Source organism: Bos javanicus, chromosome 7, assembly GCF_032452875.1.
Source record: "Bos javanicus breed banteng chromosome 7, ARS-OSU_banteng_1.0, whole genome shotgun sequence".
NCBI lineage: Eukaryota > Metazoa > Chordata > Mammalia > Artiodactyla > Bovidae > Bos > Bos javanicus.
Genome location: NC_083874.1, coordinates 25930699 through 25955104, shown reverse-complemented (window position 1 = coordinate 25955104; position 24406 = coordinate 25930699). Strand labels below are relative to the sequence as shown.

General features: G+C 40.6%; 1 protein-coding gene and 1 long non-coding RNA gene across 7 annotated transcripts in view; one reads left to right on the top strand and one right to left on the bottom strand.

The window, feature by feature from the left end:
* The window catches only part of CTXN3 (cortexin 3), a 32371-nt gene extending 21731 nt beyond the window's left edge, over positions 1-10640 (top strand). For 4 of the 6 annotated variants that reach the window (XR_009737467.1, XR_009737470.1, XR_009737468.1 and 1 more), the window contains 3 exons: positions 819-1034; positions 1357-1449; positions 9457-9549. Coding sequence is in view for 2 of the 6 variants with exons in the window: in XM_061422904.1 (XP_061278888.1) it covers positions 9547-9792 (246 nt within the window). In the remaining 4 variants the exon portion in view is untranslated. Of the gene's footprint in view, positions 1-818; positions 1035-1356; positions 1450-9456 lie in introns of all 6 variants that reach the window. The other 2 variants (XM_061422904.1, XM_061422903.1) reach the window with 1 other exon arrangement.
* The window catches only part of LOC133250984 (uncharacterized), a 301920-nt gene that overhangs the window by 138529 nt on the left and 138985 nt on the right, over positions 1-24406 (bottom strand). The gene's annotated exons all lie outside the window — the stretch shown is intronic.

Genomic DNA, 24406 nt, shown 5'->3' with positions numbered 1-24406 from the left:
TAGTTAAGTTACACTAATTGGAAAGGAAATTCGGTTAAAGAGTCTGGAAAACATCTGGGGAAAATACCTTCATGTCCTTGTGAAGCATTTGATTCTGATGTTAGACTCTAATCCTTAGCATTTGAATTTCTTGGATCGGAGGCTTATCCAGGATTGTTGTCTCTTGCTAGCAGGTGGGGGGTTTCCTCTTAGAGAATGAGCTCCATTCTAGTCCCCTAGAGCTACGGGGTCATGGCCAGCTTCTCAGGAGAGCTGAAGAGACAGCAGAGCTGACAGGCACAGGGAGACTTAGCTTTGAATATCTTGAACCCCATTATTTGGTGGGTGGGGGTGTTGCTAATTGTTCTTCCATTTCAACAAAGAAAGTGGTGATTTGCCAAAAATCAAGGATGTTCCATCTTAAGGATTAGGCTGAATGCTTTCAAGAGAAGCACTTTTTTTTTTTTTTTTTAGGATGAATTTTATCCTATAATATTTTTCCAATTTATTTAGGTACTTTGTCCAAGGAAAATAGTATAAGTGTTATGCTGTGTAACCAGAATCTTTAGAATTAGTACAACTTTTTCTCAGTGAAGGTCTATCTTTATTCACCAAGTGGGCTCAGATGGTCTGTGTCGGGTGGAGTGCCTGCCAAGGTCACAATCATGCAGGCTGCCCAGAGGAGAGTGGACCTGGCAACCCACCACGTAGTAAATTTACAAACAGGTGGTGAAATTAGGATTTTCTTTTTTACTTGTTCTTTCCTCCATGCTTCCCATAATCATTGCTTTTCTGGAAGGTCAACTTTGTTTTTTTTGTTTTTTTGTTTTTTTTTTTAGGAAAAGGAGTCTTTCCTTCATCTCCTAAATGCTAAGTTGATGCCCTTCCCTAGAAGTCTTTCCATTAATTAAGTTGGCCTGAAGGTCATAAACCATGATCGATATGGAGGCTGGTTGCTGCAAGGTGCTAATTGACATCCCCAAAGAGGAATAGTGTCAACAATCAATAGAGAAGAGCAAGACACTGGTAGATTTATGGCTTTGATTTTTGAAAAGGTATGGGAATGCCCTGTGATGTTTTCCCCTGTACTCCTTTTGAATGTTAATGCTTTCTTGAAGATGATTTCAGACACACTGCTAGGATACTGCCTCTACTCACTGAAGCAGAATTCTCTGAAGAGTTGCTGAGGCAGAACCGAAATCATGGCTTGCCTCAGAGAAGCAGCTGTATTGGCCGCTAATGATGCCTCACACAGAAAGACGATGCTCCTTTAACTCGGGGTTTTAATGGGAAGTTTCTAAGCCTGAAACAACAGCTTTAGCTCTGGGGTGTGCCATCAGCTGCTTGCAGCTACCACTGCCTACTGCTTTCTCACAGCCTGGTCGGGAAGAATGGAAGCTAAGGAGGCTTGTAACTACCTGTAACTGTTCCACCAGGAAATGGATCAAGTGTTTGTTCAGCCAGATCCAGGTATTTGACCAAAATCTGTGTCTATGGTGGGCTAATTAGATGCTTTCCTCTAACTTTAAATATATGCATGAGCCATGATCGCATGGATGCCTTTTGGATCCAAGTTCTGAATTTAGATCTAGCTGTCAGATAAAGTCTAATTAAATAGTTGCTAGGTAAAGTTAATGCACGGGGGTGAAATGTAATGATGCCTGTATTTTTAAAGCATGCTTAAGTTTATAATGCTACAGACACTGGATAAGAGAATAGTAAAACAGGCTTTTTTCTTTGCTAAGCTGCAGTAAATTATTCTTGAAAGCTCTCTGCCCATTACATTTTTTTTTCCTATTCACCTAAAACATCCCACCTTCCAAAATGTAACAGGGATGTTCTAATTTGGTTACAAAGGATCATGACCCACACAATTCATAGTGATAGTGCTGACTATCCCTGTTGTCCCTGGGCAGTGTGTAGCCCTAGCCTTTTGAGGTATCAGCAAGCACTCTCTTTCACTAGGAAACACACAAGGAAAGAGAAGGAAAACTGAGTTGAACAGTAAGGTTACTGTTTGGACTTTAAAGTTCCAGTTCGCTTGTGGTACCTTTTGACACCCCCCTTTACTGACTGGGCACTCGCAGGCTATTTTTCTGATGTTCTCAGCAAGGCTGCAGTCTTGCCCTGCAGTCCCTTTAAAACTTGTAAAGCAGATGTTAGGAGGAAGATGAAAATAGGGAGGAAGTAAAGCTGCAGTCAGGGCTCAGGCTGAAGATAAAGGTCCCCTGCTGACCAGCATGGTGAACTGGCTACAGCAGGGTTCACTCCCCAAACCAAGCAGCAGATGTGTCTGCAAGCTGACTTTGCAGAGATGAGCAGAGGAAGCCGACCTCCTGTGCAGCAGCGAGGTCTAGCAACAGTTCTGAAACTGCCTGTTGACATTTGTAGCTGACCACACTCGCTTGTCTTTAAAATTGGTGTCTATGGGCTTTCTACTAGCCTTGCGTCTAATTTTCAAGTGTATAAATTAATATTTACTCCTAACCATCCTGTGAATTTGGAATCATCAGGGCTATTGTATCAGAATAGGAGTGGTGTTGAAAAAGAGGAACATGGGGGTTGCCATGTATTGATGTGAGCCAGAAAAATGGGGAGAGGGTGGTTAAAATGCCTGAAGTACTTAGAGTCCGGAAATCTCTACCTCAAGGTCTTGGCTGGCCACCAAAAGGGCCATGTATTCTGTGAATTTATAGGAAACATTTTGCATCTTTGCATGTATATCCTGGAATGCAAGTTGCTCTTCACTGGATTCATACACAGAATTTCTAAGAGAAATGAGGTGACTTTGGTGGTGGGCTCACAGTTGTGGGGGGAGATGTGTAATAGGGTCGACTGGGATGTTTACACGTCGGGGGTGGGTGGGTGGGATGGACGATATACCTCCAGACACTCCAGCTATACAGACAGCAATGCAGTTGAGGCTTCCTTTAGCTCAAAAAAGTAGAGAGTGATTTTATTCTGCCTCAGTTTCAGGATATATTTCTTCCATTTTTACAAGACATGTTCACATTTCAACAGCCAAGCGTCAGAACTACTACAGGATAACGCAGCACTTTGACAAAGTTTGTCCCTGTCAGTTGTTGCAAATTCAGTCCTGCCTACCTAGCCAACTCCCTCCCTATTTCACAGTCTACGGATTGGTCTCACTAGGCTGCTAGATAAATATAAACAAGGTACACAGGACGTCTTTGTGTGACAAGGTGTCCCGTCCATCACATGTGAGTGTAAGCTGGACAAGCCTGTGAGTGTTCTTGCTCGATGGATGAACTGTCTTTACATCTGCTTTTGAAAATACATCAAGTCACATAACTAGGTTTGTGGCCTACAAGGTTTAAAAATTAGGTACAGCAGTTATATGGTTTCAGAGTACTTAAAATACAGACTGCGTTGTTTCACAGCACCCTGCAGGGCATTAGCAGTTGAAGGATGATGACGTTCTACTCATTCCCCTTTGAAGGGGGCTACTCTTGAGTTTTTTGATTTGGGGCGGTTTATTTAACAATCTCCATTCCTGCATGGGAAATGAGCAATAAATCTCATTTTGCACAACAATGAGATAAAGAGAAAACACTCATTCCTCATCACCTAGTTTTTGAACAGCTCACCATGTGCCAGGTAGGACTATACACACACAACATCTACTGCAGCTGTTATTGCAACCCATCGCGAGAGGGATGACCACAAAAGTGAGATGGTGAAATCGAATGCCTGTGTGTGGTTTCCCAGAACAAGGGGCCAAATGCAATGAATGAATTCTGCTGCTGTCACTTGGAAAATAAGAAATATATCATTACTTTAAGATAGTTCTCTCCAGACAAAATATTTTTTCTTACTGTGAAATTTTATAATGAGATGAACAGTCCAAAGGCTCCAAGCTTGAGAAGGATATGTATTGGCATTGATAGTTCCCATGTAAGACAATACGATTCAGGATATTTTAAATGGCTACCCTTCCCCATCAAAAAGCAATCTAGGTAAGAAAGGATTGACCCCTTAAACAGAAAGGAGAGTGCTTAATTCCAGCGGATTTCTGTATTTCAGACCCTACCCATCAGCAGTGAGGCCAAAGAAAATTTTAAAAAACCAAACAACTGCTTCTTAAATCATGAGCTCTGTGACTATTAAAATGTCATTGTGACTCAGATTATTTGTGATTCTTTGAAACAAGATCTATTTCAACCACAATGGCCTGACATCCCAGTTAGGGTGGATGACATGTTCTTTTTTTCACCCCTTCTCTGTACCACCCAGCACCTCCAAGCTTGAATTCAGTTCCCTGAACTCTAAGGGGCCAGGGGTTTGTTTCAACCTCTATTTAGAGAGGCAATGATCCCAGAGCAGCAAGGAATTCCTCAAGGAGCCTGTTGTTTAAAAAGGGGATGGTGAGGAGCACAGTGGAGATATATCCTGTAATAGGTGCTGCTGCAGAGTGCAGGTGAAATGTTCCCAGGGACAGTGCGCAGGAAGCGTCGGTGTCTCTGGTGAAGGGAGGACCGAGGACCTGCTGGGGAGGAGGACTTTGGCGTGGACCGGAGGGAGGGAGAGAAAGCCGCAGGTGGGAAGAGGGTGAGGAGGAGAGCATCTGGCGGACAGCATCATGACTCAAAGCTCAGAGGTGGGAAACCCGGAGGTGTTCAAAGTCTACCAGGTGTGAGGTGGAGCTGCTGAACGGCCAGAGTTGGGACCCTCTCCCTAGGTGACTGCAGATCAATTACATGTAAGTTTGTTCTTGTCCACTGGTCATTTTGCTCAAAACCAAATGTGATTTGATCTTTGTTCCTTTCTGAACTTACTTTGGAAATACAGTAATACCTTAGAAAAATTCCACTGACAGATTGCCATCTAATCTGTGGTCCAGAAAACAGGTGTATTAGGTCCACAAGAGGGTTAAGGGGTTGGTGAGGGTCTTGGATATTGGAGTACAAGGGTGGTCTGAGGGGAGGAATGGTAAATTTCAGCTTAGAAAGATGAATCATGACTCAGTATAGAGGAAGTATGGGGTAAGAAAGAGAGGGTTTCTCTGCGAACGGACTAAAGTGCGTGGCCGACAGTGAGAATGACTGTGGCTGAGATGGACTCCTCACACGGGGCTTTGTGACTAATTCAGGGTGTTTGCACTTTGTGAACTTAGAGTCCAAGGAGCTTAGTTTGAGAAAAGGGATGTATTACATGACTTTTGAAAATGGCAGCTTTCAATTAAGCTTTCCTTGGTCCACGTTAAAATTAGACTTTATTTCCTGAGCACATACAAAGGGACCAAGCAAAGGGAAGACAGGTGTGCTGTGTGATAGGGAAAGCCAGTCAGGATTAAAATACTGCTGTGAGTGACTCTGGTCCTTCTTAAAATAACTGCCTTTTGTTGGTATTAATGCTGATAATGGTTGCGTCAAAATCTTTCAAAATAATTTACTTGCCCACATTCCACTATTCATCTGAAAGGAACATTTCATTGTTTAGGTAAAAGCAATTGTGACCGTTCCGTAAGAATCATTTCTACCAAAAAAAGGAACACTTTACTCTCAGGCACTTACAAAATTTGGATGTCTTTGAATATTCTTGTACTGTGGTGGCCAAGTGATTACATTTATTTCTATTTCTGCATCTTACACTGATGCTTCCTTTAGCTTAAACATGCTGTTGAGCTTTCCAAATTTGTAAATTATTGATTAGTTGATTGCAGGTTTAAAATCAAGCAGGCTCTTCTAGGGATTTCAAGCAGTTCCAGGCAAAACTGGGAAATAGTTGGCATTTCTTTATGAATCTCTGGATCTCCATCTCCCTTCATAACCATCTCCTCTTCTCATCTCTACCCGCTCTCCCTCATCCTTCCTTCCCCAGGACTCTCCCTTTGGACTATTGACTCATAGCCCCCATGTCTGGTTCCCGCAAGTCCCTCTAGCAGCCTCTTGCTCCCAGCCAGATCTTCCTTCAATTTCCTTTCTATCTACCTCTTTTCTCCCTCCTCCAAACAGGAACAGTATTCAAAGACAAATCCCTGCTAATGTGTTAATGTTTCATTTTCTCTGGTAAAATACTGCACTTTAATAGAGACCTGTGATAATTTGACCAAATGAAGTTATTTTAATAGGAACTTGAGCATCATAGTATGCTGGGAGGGGAGAGGCTTACAATCTGTAAAGATCTGTAGAGTTCTCAAAATGCTTTCATCTCTCTTGTTTCCTCAGTTTGGTATATCTAAAAGGGGTTGGTGGGGAAAGGCTCAGAGAACAAGAATATATATATTTATATTTTAGCAGGCTTCTCAAAACACCTGATCAGGTTGCAAAGAGGGTTAACTATATCCTTAAATTTGCCTTTTAATCAGCATAGCATGGTAAAATTGCAAATTAAAACTGAGTGTTATGACATTCTAATAGTTGGCTTCCCTATGAAGAAGTGAGGCCCCAGACTCATGTATAGAGAGATGTCACTGATAATCTGAATTGAGATGACTAGGTTGTTTACTGTGACTTCTTGGAATGGTTGCCCATCACTGCATCCCCCAAATGAATGGTGTACCAGTTCTAGAACCTGAGTTATGGAATAAGCCTAGGAATTATAGGATGCTTAGCTAAGACAAAAGGACTTGATATCTTGCCTTGTACAAAGGACAAGGCTGGAGCAGACTGGTCCAGGGTGTCATGATGGTGCTTGTCATGATAGTAAAGTGAAGACCAGGGGTGGGAAGGGAGGGACCGAAAAGGTATTGCTATATTAGTCAGACAGCTCATGCTAGGGTGTCATTAACACAGTCTCAAAAGGTTCTTTCTCCACTGTTGTCATTGAACTTCACAGATCTAGCAAACTTTGTGTTGTAAATTTACAGTTAATGGTCCTCTTTTTTCTTCTATTTCCCTTTTGGATTATGTAATGTTTTCATTAAAAAAATTTCCTAAAAATGCAGTCCTGTCTCGGTTGTGTTAAACAACAGACAAAGAAAATGGCTCTGGTTTCACTTGGGCCAGACGGAAAATGGACATAGTAAAATGGATTGTACTAAGCCAGTGGGAAGGCCAGGGATCAGCAGGACATGGAATGACAAGAGGCCACATACTGTGTCTCAGTGGTAAAGAATTCTCCTGCCAACGCAGCAGATGCAAGAGATGAGGGTTCGGTCCCTGGATTGGGAAGATACTCTGGAGGAGGAAATGGTAACCCATTCTAGTATTCTTGCCTGAAAAATCCCATGAACAGAGGAGCCTGGCAAGCTACGGTCCACGGGGTTGCAAGAGTCAGACACAACTAAGCGCAGCACAGCTTAAGCATCTATTCCTCTATCACCACGAGGCTTTCTTTTGACCCAGGTTTTGGGGAATTTTTTGTTTGGTATGATTAAGTCCAGTTTGGGTATTTGGTGTGGGTATGGATGTCCTTAGAAGCACCAGGGGGAGCTGCCTTGGCTGCCTTTCCTGTCCCCTCTTCAGTTCCTATTAACACTCAAGACTGGTAGAGTGCTTAAAAACAAGCAAACCAAGCCCAATCCATGAATATCCTCTATACACCTAAGGAGATGTTTTTAAAAAACAAATTTTACTCCAATCGTATTTTAAAATAAAAATGACTCTACTGCAACTATTCCAACCTTTAAAAAATTCAGAGTCAAGGAGCTGCAAAATATTATTTCCCCTAAACTGGTAACTCCTTCCTCCCAGATACCAGTTGTAATTCCTTTTATAAACTATTTTTAAACTCTGATTTTATAAACTTTGAAGTGTCAACATATATGCAAACTGTTGTTATGCTCACTAATTCTATACCTCAAGACAATGATTATAAGTTAACTGAAGAAATACTATGTTAATCCTTTAGGCCATAATTCTATTTTTATTTGGTTGCTCATTTTCACTGAGCATAATTTCTTTTGAATTCATGGTAATTTCCATAGATGACTATGTAATTTTTTTAAAGACAGATTCATAAATATGTCCTATGATTTACCTATAATGTCTGATGTAAGTACTTTTCTTTATCAAATTTGATTTAAATAGGTTTAGTTCAATATATGAAGCTTTCACTGGCCTCGATGTCTACTTCAATATGCCTTTAAAGACAAACAGTAATATCCATACACTTTAGTTTTTCTACTAGCAAAATAGAAATAGTGATAACATTTCTTTCTTTCTCTTCCTCTGACCAAATGGTCTTAAACAAACAGTAGGAAGCTGCTGTAAGGCTTTTTAAAAAATGCAATCAATTTCTTTTCTCTAGCTCGGTTCTCTAGGTCCTTTCCAGGATCAAGTATTGAACCAGGTTTTTGTTTTCTGATGAAAAGAGAGAAAAGCAGCAGGAGTCTGATGGTTTGGGAGTCTGAGACCCCTCCCTTCTCCCTTGGCCTGGGCGCTGTGAGAGAGAGCAGAGGAGGAGCATGGTAGCTTCTTTAGTCCTGTCTTCAGTGAAGCAACACTTTGTTTCCTTTGCTTTTCATCTTTGTATGCTTTTCAAAGGTTTTCCCTGACATTCGTCTTCATGATAGCACTGTGAGACAGCACACAGCCATTTCTACTTCTCATCTTTCCAACTTAGTGACCTCTTCAAGGTCCCACACACAGTAACACGGAGGCTAGAGACTGGGGACCCAAACCCAATGCTTCTTGAGAGAGTTTCTATATTAAGCACCTTTTTCAGCCTGGCTCAGACAATAAAGAATCTGCCTGCAATGCAGGACACTCAGGTTTGATCCCTGGGTCGGGAAGATCCTCTGGAGAAGGGGATGGACACCTACTCCAATACTCTTGCCTGGAGAATCCCATGGACAGAGGATCCTGGTGGGCTGCAGTCCATGGGGTCGCAAAAAGTCGGACACGACTGGGCAACTTCATTTTCACTTTTCACTTTTATGCTTTGGAGAAGGAAATGGCAACCCACTCCAGTGTTTTTGCCTGGAGAATCCCAGGGATGGCGGAGCCTGGTGGGCTGCCGTCTATGGGGTCGCACAGAGTCGGACATGACTGAAGCGACTTAGCAGCAGCAGAGTGACTAACACTTTTCCAGCCTCAGTTTCTTCATACTACAGAGATCCCTGCTCTCATGGAGCCTGTGATAGAGTGGCTATCTTCTGTTGTATTTAGCTACAGTCCTGGCACACAGCTGGTATCCAGTCAATGGTCTCATTATAAGAATGATGTGAGAGTATTATTACTGGAGGGAATCTGGAAGAGACTTGGCAGGGAAGCTAGGTTTGGATGTCAAGTTGGCAACACACCTGAGGTCAACATTGTCTTGGACATTTCTCATCTTCTGTACTCTGGTTGCCATCCCTGCCCATCCCTCCTGGTTCCACGTGGCTACCCTGAGAACAGTCTGGTAGTTTCATGCAAGAGTAACATTTTCTTCCCCATAGTTATATGGAATTAAGAATCCCAGTTGAAAAAGCTTAGCAATTGCTTCTTCTCTCTGAAAAATAGGATGGTGAGCCCAGAAATAAAGTTGCCCTTTGATGTTTACTCCCTCTCTTCCCTTCCTTTCTCTCTGAAGCGTCTCCAGGGTGCAGCCACCATGATCTCGGCAGGCTGATGATGGAAGAGAAAGAAGCCGGGAGACCCTGTGCTCCAGCATCCCTGGACGATGGATGGAGGACAGCCAGTCCCTTCTCCTCTGTTGCCCCTTGGGAACGTGTCATCAGATTCTAGCATGTCTCTGGAGCAGAAAACCACATTTGTTTTTGTGATTTTGTTGTTTATTTTCTTGGGCATCCTCATCGTCAGGTGCTTCCGGATTCTTTTGGACCCGTATCGGAGCATGCCAACCTCGACCTGGGCTGACGGACTTGAAGGCCTGGAGAAAGGGCAGTTTGACCATGCCCTTGCTTAGCAGGACAGCAGCAGGAGTCCATCCTGAGGAAGAGAAGTGCTTCGTGTCTCAGTGAGAGGTTTTCTTTAGTCACCGTTCGCAGCAACTCAAAGTCTTCACCCTATCTGGTTCTAGAACCACAATCCATTTATTCAGTAAACATTTGAGGACATTGGAAATGGAGGTTTCTATTACCAACCCCAAATAGGAAAGTTTCCGTTTCGACATTTACTCAATGAATGAATATTGTTGAATGTGTGTGATGATGAAGCCAAGAATACCAATAGTGACTTTGCCTAAAATGAAGCCCTACTGGACCTGGGGGACCTGACTAGGTCACCAGGAAAAAAGACCTGGTTTGAATCTGAAGGCAGGGTCAGAACAGACTTCCTTGCTCTACTTTTGTCCCCCAGCTTGTTTTCTTTTCTTGGGAATCTGGGTCCTGGGCAGAGAATGAGGAGGATGCTGCTGAGTGGACAGACCCAAAGCAGGTACTTGCTGTCTCCTAAAGCTAAGAGCAATGGGAGGCAATTGGGAATGCTTAGAAGTGATTGATCTCTGGGAAATACGAGTGAGGATGATGTTATTTTACTTTTCAAATAAAATGAATTCAAAGGTTTGCAAACTATTTACCAGGCCAAGTGCATTCTATGTATTCATATTAATAACATGAATAGAGGTAATGATACATAATCTGAATTTACTTTCTTTGCACAATTGATTGAAATAATAGGTAGCTATTTCAAGTTATGCTTTTTTTTTTTTCAATAACAAGTTAACTGTTTGGAGGAGAAGACTTTTATAGTCTTAAGAAGAATGTATGCTTATGACTGATATAGAAACCAAATAAAACTTTTCAAGAAACAGAAGTGTCTCCTCTCTCTTATTTTAGCGCTCTGGAGGCAGTGTGTTATATCGAATGCTGAGGACTAATTGTTCTGAGAAAGAGAAAAAGACCAAAGACCATAAAAGGTCATCTGATTCATCCCTCTCCCATTTCAGGAAGGGCTTCCACAGATTGACACATGGGGCCTATTCTAAGCACTGTTTAAGTCTCCCAAAAAGAGAGATATGAAAACCTCTTATTCCAACTCTGTACAGATAGGAAAAACTTTCATCTAAACTAAACTCCTTAAGGCTGCATTTAAAGTCTATGTCTTCTAATTTTCTCCTCAATTAGCCTTCATTAAGAAAAAAAAAGTTTAAAAAAGGAACTATGCCTAAAAAGGCAGCCCTTAGTAAAACTTCTCCCTTGTCTTATTCTTTCTTTTGTAACATTTTGGAGATTCTTCTGCTCAGCTTTCCCTTGTCCCCCATATTCCCTCTTGATTTATTTTCATTTAAAAAATAATAGCTCTATTAAAATGTAACTTACATACCATAAAATTTAGCCTTCTAAAGTAAACAATTCACTGGTCTTTAATATATTCACAGAATTATGTGACCATCATCACTATCTAATTCCAGAATTCTATACCCACCACCAGTCATGTCCCATCCGTCTTTCTTCTCAGATCCAGTAATTTCTAATCCAGCTTCTGTCTCTCAGGATTTGCCAATTCTGGACATTTCGTACTAATGGAGTCAAAGAATACATGGCCTTTTGTGTCTGGCGTCTTTCACATAGCATGTTTTTGAGACAGATTCATCTGTGTTGTAGCATGATCTGTATTTTACATCTTTGTATGGCCAAATAGGACTTCCCTGGTGGCTCACATGACTGAGCGACTTCACTTCACTTCATGGCCAATGATATCCTGTTGTTTGGCTAGACTGTGTTGTGTTAGTCACTCAGTCATGTCCGACTCTTTGCAACCCCATGGACTGTGGCCCACCAGACCCCTCTATCCATTGAATTCTCCAGGCAAGAATACTGGAGTGGGTTGCCATTCCCTTCTCCAGGGGATCTTCGCCTGGGTCGATCTTCTAATGGATCGAACCCAGGTCTCCCACACTGAAGGCAGATTCTTTACTACCGGAGCCATTATTCATCTAGCATGGTTATTCATTGGCCAGTCTAAAAGAAATGCTGCTATGAACACATTTGTACAAGATTTTGTGTGGATATGTGTTTTCAATTCCCTTGAGTAAATTCCTATGAGTGGATTTGCTAGCCCATATGCTAATTCTATGTTTAACTTTTTGAAGAACTGTGAGACTGTTTCCCAAAGCAGCTGTATTACTTTGCATTTCCACTAGCAAAGTATGTAAGTTTTGATTCTTAACTCTTCCCAACTACTCAGCTTTCTTTAGCTATAGAATTCATAACTATGTTCACTTATAAGAATGAGCCAAATTAAAAAGATAACCACCTCTTGGTTTCATCATGCTACAAGTTAATTGATGCCTTCAGAGATCCTACATTTCTAGTTCCCAAAACATGACACAGATGCTGATCTGTGGTCATCCTGTGGTCTATTAAGTCACCTAAGTATCTTTTTTTCTGTCTTACTATTGCATCTTTCTTTAACCTACCAATTGTAAAGTTTCTTTTTTCTTCAAATGTACCATGTCATGTGTATCCTTATTTAATTTTTATCCTGTTTTATTGGGAGTCTGTTCAAACCCCTTCAAGTACTTATTGAGCTCCTGCTTTGAGCCTGGCATTTCTAGCACTGGAAAGATAGAAAAAACATGAAACTAGTTCTTGCTCTTGAGTAACTGTCGACCTCACGGAAGAGCTGAGAAATGAAAGAAGGCACGTGTCCACGCCATTGTTCAAACAACTGTGGGAACCTATGGTTCTGACACCATCAGAGTTCTCTGAGAGCTTAACAAATATATATGCACCCCCACTAATTTTTATTATAAAAGGTGTATAAGACCATGGTAAAAATGTAGAAACAATATGGAAAGATATAAAATAAACAGCCAAAGTTAAAATTCTGACTCCTTAGTTCATTCCAGCTCCTTAGTTCCTCTGGGGGAGCTTGTTGAAAATGTAGATTCCTACAGCCTTCCCTCCCTACAGAGTAATTCTGTAGAGGTGGGTCAGCAAACAGATGCTCCAGGAGATAGAATATGGGAGAGATGGATGAGGGCCAAGATAGTCAAGGAACCGTCCCAAGAAACAGTGAGTCAGGTGAGGACAGTATGTATTTAAGTGCGTGGTATAAAACTACGCAATCTAAGTTGCTATTCTGAAAGGAATTATGTCTTGACCTAAGATGATAGGCGTGTTTTAGATATGTTCATTGGAAGAGAAGAGGGAAAGTTGTAGAAGAGGAAAGTGGGTGAGGATGTGGGGCTTAGAGGAAGGAGAGCAGCCTGTCTGGACAATATAGTTGGAGGGAGAGTTGGAACTCTTATGGGAAGGATAAGGGTGGAGCTGAACATCCGAAAGTCGGAAAAGGCAAAATGAAGGGTGAGAGTCACTGCAGATTCTTGAGAAAGAAAATGACATGGGGAGTGGTGGTCAAGGCCAGTATCTGCACCCTCCCTTGGGGCCACGCTAGGCTCTGCTACTAAAACAGGACAGACGTAAATAGCCATCTGCCCTCCACGAGGCCTTGGAACACAGGATTGCCAGTAAGTGCCACAGGGCCTCCCAGAGCCTGCTCTTCTTTCTCTCCTCACTTTATCCCCACTCTATTTTTGTTTTTCCTTCTCAGATTACTGCTCTTTCTTCAACCACCCCCTCACTGGTTGGGCAAGTTTGATCCCACCCTGAATATGGGTCTCCCACGCTCCACCCTCCCTTGTCCAGAGCCAGAGACCAGAACAAGTGATAAAACACTTTGGGGTGTTCAGAGTAAATTGATCCCTCCAGTGAGAAGTGCTAACCCTCTGTTTTAATTACTCAGGACTCCTTGGGGTGAACAGCCTATTCTTGAAAGGTCACAAAAGCCCTCTCTCTCCTGGCTCTCTGGCTACAGGAGTTATAGCGCAGCATTTTGCCTACCTTACAAGATATTTATAATGAGTGCAGCTGCCCTCTATCATGGATATCTGTATCCCAGGATGACAAAAAGTACTTTCCCAAGGTCACACTAGAATAGAGCTGACTTCTGATTCAGAAAAATGTGGCAGACTCATTCTCAGTCTGAGCTCTGTTTGTTCTCCCAAGAGACTCCAAGTTCTAGATCAACACTGCTTCTTCCAAAAGACCTCTTTTTTTTAAAACATCTTAAACCCTGTAAAGTAAGACTAATATAGGGTTTGAAGGAGATTAATTTGACTCCTGCTGTTAAAACTAATGAACATTCCAAGTAAGATTGTTCTTTTACTATTTTTTAGGGTTAAAGCTGAAACAAAATAAAGCAACAGTTTTAGGAGGCAGAAATTAAGGTGGATGTTTGCAGGGGAAAAAAGTACCCATTCAAGTTCCGTTGTTTTATTGAAACACTGAAACTTTTATATTACATTGATAAATTTGGTGTGATGACAAACTTTACTTGATGACAAATTTTACCTGACTAAATCATTGAAAGAAATCTCTTAGTTTCAAGAAGATGTCAGCTTTCAGAACTGATGTATAAACCATATGGAAACATAATTATTTTTGAAAAAAATATTTTAAGCTCCAAAGCATTGAATAAATTCTGAGATGTGATTTGTGAGATCTGAGATGTATGTCTTCTGAGACAAAGTATACAAAGAGGGGTGCCTCAATTATTGATTCATCACAAAGTTGTAGAGAGCTGTGATCTCCAGAAAATGTATTCAGTTCTCTATATGTGCATATTCAGGGTGGGATCAAACTGGCCCAGGCCAAAAGAGTTATTTGCTTGTTTTGAGAGGCAAAAGAAGGACAACCATTTAAGCTTTGTCTCTCCTGTTACTTAAAAGAATAAATGATTTCCAGAGAGGTGTCTACCTCTTTGGAAGCAAGTCCTCCCTACCCTTACAGCTTGCTCTGGCCTGATGAGTCAGCACCCAACACTTCAGCCAGTCTGGGACTCTTATCAAGGTCAACTTTTTAGAATAGGATTCCCTGCTGAATTTAGAATACAGTTGAAGTTTTGCTTCCAGTTTCCTGCCATAAAATACACTCACATCTTGTCACAAAGCACCACAAGATATTCCTCTATAATTCCATCCTATAGACCTCCCCAATATCCTGATTGATGTGTCTATGCTTAAGCCTAAGAGAGATTCCCTTAAACCATTTTTCAAAGGGGATTTCCATTTTCTTTTCCCTTCTAAGCTTCCCATTATTTTCTTTTAAGCCCTATTATATTCTTAGAGCTCCGAATATTAGGCAGCTTTTGAGAAGGCAGCTCTTCCTGGATTCTCTGGAGTTTGCAAAGCTGGAAAGAAACACTGCTATCATCTATTTCAACCCCCTCACTTTTCATGGAAAGAAATAGGAAGACAAAGAGGTCGAATGGCATGCCCATATCACATCTCCACCCACGAGTTATAGTTGTGTCGTCTTACATATGTGGTGTGTGTGCACATGAATTCAAACAGAATGAACAGTTAATAAATCTGCAAAGTGAAAAATGTCCTTTTGCTAACTGTCATGAGAGTTACTCTTAAATAATCTCCTTTTTTGGCGGTGGGGGAGCAGTGGTGGGGGGGAAGACGTGTTGTATTTCTTAAAAACAACCCTATGGACAGTATCTTTTCCTTGGGGATATTCCCAAGCTTCAGTTTAGGTGTCTGGACAAGAGCTATTTCCAGGTAAATTATAAAGGATCCCTTAGCAAAGATTCTGGTTCTCTAAATACAGGATAATCAATCTAGGATAAGGCTTCAGAATTTATTTCCAAATAGATCTTTGAGCTGTTTTTCTTAGCTAAAGAGGCCCGCCAAGGGAGATTACAACATAAAGTTCATAAAGATTTTGGATACAGCCCTATCTCTGGTTTATCAAAGAGATGTCTGGATCCTCTTAGGACAGAACTAGAGCTTCAGAAGTTATACAACAAAGTATTTCAAGTTTGAAAGTACCCTTTATCCTTTTCTGTCATGCATTTTTTCCTAGTTACCTCACTTATTTCTTATCCTCTCTTTTCTGATAAGTGGAGTGCTGGAAGAAGCTGAAAACAACATTAAATTCAGTACTGCTCTGGTGGATAAATATTTCTTCAACAGTCACAACAAATGACTGCCTGAGTTCTGCCTGAACATGTCTAACTTCTCAAGGAGTCCATTCCATCTTGAGCTCGTTCTGTTTCACAGGAAATAATTTTAACCTACTGCAAACTTGTATTTTGGCCATTTTTGCCAAGTGGACACCATTGTTTTCTTCTGAAGTGGCAGATTTCTGATATTCTTTAATAGGACCACCCTTGAGATGTAGCTGTTGTTGAAAGACAGGTCTTCATGGATCCCTCCTCCTTTTTGCATGTCCTTCTAGCTGAGGCACTGACAGAGTTTAATTCCTTTGAAAGCTCTTTGTTTAGAGATAGCATCTCTCTTTGTCCTATGTAGATGGTTGGGCAGATTTGCTCGTTGTTGTTCCGTTGCCCAGTCGTGTCCGACTCTGTGACCCCATGGACTGCAGCACATCAGGCCTCTTAGTCCCTCGCCATGTCCCGAAATTTGCCCAAGTTCACGTCCACTGCAGGTAGCCTATTATAAAAGATTGGGATTTCCTGAGCTTGGGATTCCTCTCTTGTAATGCCACCTATTGTGTGGCATCATCTCCTCCGATTTGCATTGCCCTGTGCAAACTGGGATACGGAGCTGACACAGGGAAATGCTGATACTCTGGGCCCTCTGATTGTTGTGAATAATGAACTTTTCTCTGGCTGTCAGTCTTGTGCTTTCTACCAGCATCCGTGAAACTGTCAGGCTAACAGATCAGCTTGCAAGTATGGTCAAATCTCAGCTCCTTCAGATTTCTTGACAGTTATCATTATTCCCCCAGGATAAAAATACTCCATTTCCTTCCACCACCCTTTATAGTGTCATATGTTTTGAATCATCTCTTGTTCTTATCAAACATTCTGGATGCTCTTCAGTTTAGCTACGTCCCTGCTGCAGAGAAAGGAAAATAATAACCTCTTTGTGGCTGGCTAAAATGAGTGGAACCAAATTCTGATTTATTTTGTTATGAGAAGCACATGTTACAAGATGCAGCCCAAGAGGAAATGATCTTTTTTTTGCAGCCACATTACTGTTCATAGTAAGCCATTCAAAAGCCATCACAGGCAGCTGAAACTCTCAGGTATTTTTATGTATGCCAAGGTAGAAATTTACCTATGCTATGTGATGCCAAATGTTATGTCAAACATAAAATCCCATCTTCTTCTGGTACAGTTTTACAATTTTGCACCCCAGTCTAAGAATTTAAAATTTCTCTTTTTTATTTCATTGTATTCCATTTAGTTCATCAGTCTAGGCTTTTTATAATCTGATTTCCTCATTTTCATATTCATTGTGCTCACCATCTTTGTGTCATCTGTACATTGGCTCAGCAAGCCTTCCATATTTTTTTTTTCACATTAATGGCAAAACTTCAAACATATCAGAGCCAAGTAGAGAGCCCTGGGTCATGCCACAGAGATCTCAATGCATTTAAGGAGTCTGTTGGCAGACGTGATTGTAAGCAAATGTTCCCCACAGGAAACTCCATGGAGATAGACACTCCATGGAGACGTTTAACCAAGAGGAAACCTAGGAAGCATGATGAGTCATGCAGTCTGCAGCAAAGTTCCAGAAGACAGGGAAACCACCAAAGTGATAGTCACACAACTTTCCAAACTCAGCTGAAATGTTATGGATCCAAATTGGCAAATGGAAGTCACACAAACAGCAAAAAGAGCCTCTATCCACTTTTGCTAGAGCTTCAAACTCATAGGCAGTGAAAAGACTGTTAGCTCTACTTAGCTCTCTGCCCAGCATTGTTAACTCCGGTTACACATGAAAACAATCTCACACTATCTGCCGGAGACAACTCCTCCTAGTGGCAGAGACCATCAAGCCGTATACTAATCCACTTGAGGCAGTTCAGTTCAGCTCAGTCCCTCAGTCGTGTCCGACTCTTTACAACCCCATGAACTGCAGCATGCCAGGCCTCCCTGCCCATTACCATCTCCCAGAGTTCACTCAAACTCACGTCCATCGAGTCGGTGATGCCATCCAGCCATCTCATCCTCTGTCGTCCCCTTCTCCTCCCACCCCAAATCCCTCCCAGCATCAGAGTCTTTTCCAATGAGTCAACTCTTTGCATGAGGTGGCCAAAGTACTGGAGTTTCAGCTTTAGCATCATTCTTTGCAAAGAACACTCAGGGCTGATCTCCTTTAGAATGGACTGGTTGGATCTCCTTGCAGTCCAAGGGACTCTCAAGAGTCTTCTCCAACACCATAGTTCAAAAGCATCAATTCTTCAGTGCTCAGCTGTCTTCACAGTCCAACTCTCACATCCATACATGCCCACTGGAAAAACCATAGTCTTGACTAGACGGACCTTTGTAGGCAATGTAATGCCTCTGCTTTTCAATATGCTATGCAGGTAGATATTAGATAATAGTATAGATCAGTGAAGGAGCACACACTGGGCACTCAGGCAGCTTGAATCTTTACTGGTCCTGCCAGAAACCAGCTGACAGGTTTTATATAAGTCCCTTAATTCCTCAGGACCTCATTTTCTTTTCTTGTAAACTGAGATATATGGACTAATTAATCTCCAAGTACCCCCTTTTCACTTCCTAAAAAAGCATTTATAGCTAGAAACTTGGGAACCATTTACTGAACACCAACATGAAAGAGATCTGAAAAACTTAGACAGGGTGTGTCTCAGATCACATGGCCAGTGTGAGGTTACATGAGAATTTGAATGTAGGTGGCACAGTGGGTAAAGAATCTGCCTACAATGCAGGAGAGAGCGGTTCGATCCCTGGACTGGGAAGATCCCCTGGAGGACGGCGTGAAAATCCACTCCAGTACTCTTGCCTGGAGAATCCCATGAACAGAAGAGCCTGGCAAGCTACAGTCCATAGGGTCACAAACCATCAACCCTATGGTTGCCATGTCAGCACAGCATGCACCATCTACCAAATAGCATTAGGAATGGAACCAACAGCAAAAACTCTGAAAAGAAGAAAAACTCTAGAGATAGAAATAGTTTTCTAGAAATACTAAATTGAATCAACATTCTGCTGACACTTTTGTTGTTGTTAAGAAACCTGGAAAAGAGATTTTATGGGCTAACAAGTAAGCCTTTCACAGGGCTGTGAGGTTGACTTAACATACTTAGTTTTGTTATGGATATTCAGCTTGTTTACATTCAGCCTCCAATCCTCATTCATTTTGTGACATGGGGAAATGACTTAACTTTTATACCTCATTTCTCAGCTGTAAAATGGGCATGCTATTAACAGCATTTTCCCCACATGGCTTTTTTCAAGAACTAAATGAGACTAGTATCTGACCAACAAGCTTTTGACAAACACTGACTTGATAACTGTTACAATGAAGGAGGGATATTTTACATATACACCTCACTGAGACACCAAATTATTTAAATATGTACCCCAAACACAAGACTCTACCTTTAAAAATTAGGCTATTAAGCGCAAATTTTGTAAAATTGTACTTTGGGATTAGTTCGTGTTTCTAAATTCAGGATATAAAGAAGAAAATATCCAGTTTTAAAGTAATGATTGATTTGAGCTCAGTACTTAAAAACTTTATCTTTGGAACTAGTTCAGACCTCTAGGCATTGAGAGACAAGGTTTCTCTTTTTCATTCCCAGAAGTGCTCTTTCATCATACAGATTTTTTTCTTTACATGAGCCAACTTTCAAAATATTTGGAAACAGAAAGGATTCACTCTTAGGTTTCTTATCATTGCTTTGCTGGTGACCTTGATAAAGTCAATTGAGTTCCTTCACATTCTCCATAAGATGGAAGTAATAAATGGGACTATGAAGCAAATAAATCAATTATCTTTTAAGTGTGCTAAATCTTGCCAAACTATTAAATATTGAAATATGAATATTTGAAAATAATGAATTGTGTGTCCCCCAAAAGAAATAGATTAAGCATAGTTTATTGATAAAACAAGATAAATGGCAAATGTTATAAATGCTACTTCATAGTCCCCAGTTAATGTATTTAATCCTGAAATATTGGAGAATTTATTGTGGATGTTCTCTAGCAGTATAATCCCTGCCCCTTGCCAGTCTGCCACCCCCTCTAGGATAAGTAGAGGCTTTTGCAGCTATTTTTAGTTTTAAATTAGTTTTAAATAGGGAAAACATTAATCTTGTGATTACCCTCCTCAAAGAGTTCCAAGACTGAGCTTTCATGGAGGTCACTCTGTTCCTCTGAGGGGTCTGTAACCGAAGTTTCAAAGAATACCCAGCTAGCTAGTCCAGGATCGAAACTATGTGTTTATTTAAATACCTCACCAAGGAGGGCAAAACATGAGAATGATACGTCCTCAAACTTTTGCAAAGAAATTCTTGGCAATAAATCTCGTTGACTCTTTGGAATTGGATAGGTCTGCTCAGTACATTGGACCGTTTTCCAAAATATCAGGTTATTGGCCACAGCTTTTGGTGGTGAGGTTTCTATGGGGCAAACACCTCTGGGGAGAAATCTGTAATTGGTGCATACTAGAGGATGTCATTGGGGGATTGAATAGAATAGCCCCTGTGGTCAGCTATGATCCTCCCCCAGAGACTTTTCTCAAAATGTAACTTCCCCCTTGTGCCCTGGGAAACCCCTACCTGCTTTCTTGGATTGTTCTACATTGCTGAATCATTCTCTACCTTTGCTTACCTTTCTGGGTGATTTAAATTTAGGGAGTGAAAGTTTCCAAATGCTGTGAGATCACATTTTGCATTAATCAATTAATTCATTCATGCATGTACATTACTGAGTACCCAATGGCTATCAGGCACTGTACTGGGCCCTCATTAGGTTTACAGAGATATATACATATACCTACTCTTGAGGAGTAGACATGTTAGTTGGGAAGCAGAAAAAAGGTTAAACTCCTATCTATTACTTAACTTTTGAAGAAGCTAACATTCTGATAAAATTTTGCCCAAGATGCCCCTTAAGTTTGATGTGTTTCCATTTACCTGCTAGGAACAGTATTATTTCCCATTAGTTTTTAAATGAATATAATTTTAAAATGTTTCAGAGAATTCAATAAAATATGATAAATGAGTCAATGTTATTGAACTATATAAATGTCTTAAATGACATCTTCAGATCCTAGGACTACCCAATGTTTGCTTTTTTGAAATGCCCTTAAGATAGATTTAAAGAAAACACTTGGATTTAGGCCAAATGATGAACCCTAAGTTCTGGGAAACCAATTAAATCAGTTAAATGGTGAACAGAAAGAGTTCTCCAGGTAATTAAGACTTTTTCTCCCCTAAGAACCAGTGCTAAAGTCTGTAAATGAGGAGAGGGTTGATACTCTGATCAGGTGATAGAAAAATAGTATCCACAGTGCCTGAAAACTCTGGTTAATCGGATGATAGTGATTATTTGTAATCATCTTTATTACCTGCATATTTCCTAGTCAGCACACTACTTTAGATATAACAAGTACTTAATAATCATTTGTCACATAGAAGCGAATTTAACTGAGGTGAAGTGCCTGAATATCTACTTTTCCCTGTGGCCACTGAATACTGCCTGAGATAAACGTTCATACTCTGACTCTTAATGTCTATACTCTGACTCTTAAGGTCAAAAATATGAAAAGCCAGTTACTGTCTTTTCCTTTTTTTCCCCATTAAAAAAAATTACTAGTAGGTCCTCTGTGAGGGAGTCGTGTGTGTGTGTGTGTTTATGTAGAAATTTTCCTTAGGGATGACTGTCATTGGGGAATAAGTTTTATTTTCTAACCATCTTGAGCCCCATGTAAAGAACATACATAAAAGTAGAAATATTTTGGTGATTTTGTCTCTTTTAAGCTAAACCCATATTATATGAAATTGCTGCTTTTTAAAAGTTACCCTGTAACCACAGTTTGAAACGGAATTTAGCATGGTAAACATTTACATAAGAAACATACCAGGTTAGAAGAATTGGGTGATGGATTATCATACATTTAAACAGCCACTGGCAAAAACTAACCAACTCTTTTTCAGTTTAACTTGACTGGATCTTTTTGGCTGGCAGCCTTTCTGTACTCAGCTGAACTGGTACTCTTCATATTTTAAAGAGACACATGGGTTTTCAAACTTAATCTTTAAATCCCTAATAGCTTGGTTTCTGCTATAACTCACTAATTCCCTTCTGCTTGTTCTAATGAAAGGAAAGGTTTAACAAGGAGGGATGAAATTATTGTTATTGTTTTTTTAGATCAATAACAAACTTTGAAATGAATGTGGAGCCTTTTGTTAAAGGAGATCAAAGGCATTGCATTATGGCTTATATTTTTTTTACATTTTCATGCATCCATTTTTCTTATTAATAGCCAAGGTTTCAAGTTACTATGTCATTTTCCTTTGTTCAATCATCTATTTGACAAGAATACATCAAGAGTTTCCTACGTGGATGGCATTCTACTGGATATACACTGAATCAGATAGCATCATTGGCTTTGAAATATTTAAAATACAATAAAGAAGCTAAGGGTCACAAACATACATCAGATTTCAGACTGAGTGTGGGCACAGAAGGATGTCTCTGCTGGTTGATCATAATGAAGGAGGTGACATTGACCTTAGGTCTTAAAGAATAGATGCAATTTCTATATGCAAAATCAAGAGAAAGGGGAAGGATGAATGAGGGGGTATAAAAGGTAAAAGATTGGAAAGTGGAGGAGTTGGGTTCTGGAAACATACAGAAATTCCCTTCAGGAGCTCTAGGACATCAGGGTCTTCATTTGTGAAATGAAGAACTATGTCAGGTGATCGCCAACCTTCCTTTCCAGCTCTATCATTCTATGGCCATGCAAAAGCATGGAATTAGCATGAACGGTCTGGAATGATCAGTAATCAAGATGAGCTGGTGTTCAGGGGTTTGTGTTGAAAGAAATAATAGTAGGCTTTGGTCTTCAATATCAAACTGGGGAGACTACCTTCAGTACTATTAGTAATAATAACAAGATCTAATGTTCAGTAGTATTATATTTAATGTGGAAGAACAACAATTTTTAAGTCTGCTCTACCCATTAGTTGACATTCAGAAAACTATCTTGAATGACTTGATATCTGCCTGAGGTTTTTTCACTCATCCTTTGGTACTTCCAGTTATGTCAACTAATTGCTTCAGAAAAGTTTGGTTGTTTCTTCTCTTCTCAGAGACAAATCAGGCCCACTGATAGGTAAAATTCAGGTATTTGGGATCTTAAAGACACAACTAGTGTTGGCATCTCAAAGGAGGAGCCAACCCCCTGCAGTGGCATCAGAAACTCCTCCTTCTATCTTGTTTCTATACAAACTGATGGGTTTGGTTAACAGATTGGTTGCTTTGGGGACTCATGAAAGAAGATATATTATTTTGGCTTGTAAAATACTTGCAAGGGTAACTTTTTCTGAGCCAGGCTTGTTCAAATTAGTTGTTAAACAGCCCCTACAGAAATACCACATGATCCCTCCCCCAACCCCTCCTCAAAAAACAGAGTGAGATTCTTCCAGCTAAACAGAGCTCCATCTTTCTGTGCTATAATTGCTATTCCAAGGCATCACAGCTAACATGCGAAGAAGCAAAAAGCTGGGGTGGGGGGCGGAGGCGCGGGCAGCTATAACAGTTTAGACTTCATCTGATGAACAGAGAGAAGGATTTTTTTTTTTTTTTGAGTAAGGAATGGTTTGATCTGAATCATTCGCTATGAAGAATGATTTGGAGACAGAACACAACATGGATAAGGGACACTGGAGGAGGGAGACTGTGCAGGCAGAGAAACCTGGCTGGATACACTGTAAGAAGCTGGAACTAGATAGTAAGATTAACAGTAAGACCGAAATGGAAGAGATTCAAGAAATGTTGAGGAGGAATACTAGAATGATCTAGAAAAATGCTGTCCAATAGAAATATAAAGTAATTTACATATTTAATTTAAATTTTCTGGTGGCAACATCAAAATAAAAGGAAACAGGAGAAATTAATTCCAATGATAGTATTTCATTTTGCACAATCTATCCAAAATAGTATCATTTCAACATGTAATCAATGTAAAAAAGTATTAATGAATATTTTACATTTCTGTTTACTGTACTTAGTGTTCAAAATATAATGTGCACTTTGCACTTAAATCTTGTCTCGATTCAAACTAGTCACATGTGGTTCAATTCAGTTGCTCAGTTGTGTCCGACTATTTGTGACCCCATGAATCACAGCATGCCAGACCTCCCTATCCATCACCATCTCCCGGAGTTCACTCAAACTCACGTCCATCGAGTCAGTGATGTCATCCAGCCATCTCATCCTCTGTCATCCCCTCTTCCTCCTGCCCCCAATCCCTCCCAGCATCAGTCTTTTCCAACTCTTCGCATGAGGTGGCCAAAGTACTGGAGTTTCAGCTTCACCATCATTCCTTCCAAAGAAATCCCAGGGCTGATCTCCTTCAGAATGGACTGGTTGGATCTCCTTGCAGTCCAAGGGACTCTCAAGAGTCTTCTCCAACACCACAGTTCAAAAGCATCAATTCTTCGGCGCTCAGCCTTCTTCACAGTCCAACTCTCACATCCATACATGCCCAGTGGAAAAACCATAGCCTTGACTAGATGGACCTTTGTTGGCAAAGTAATGTCTCTGCTTTCCAATATGCTATC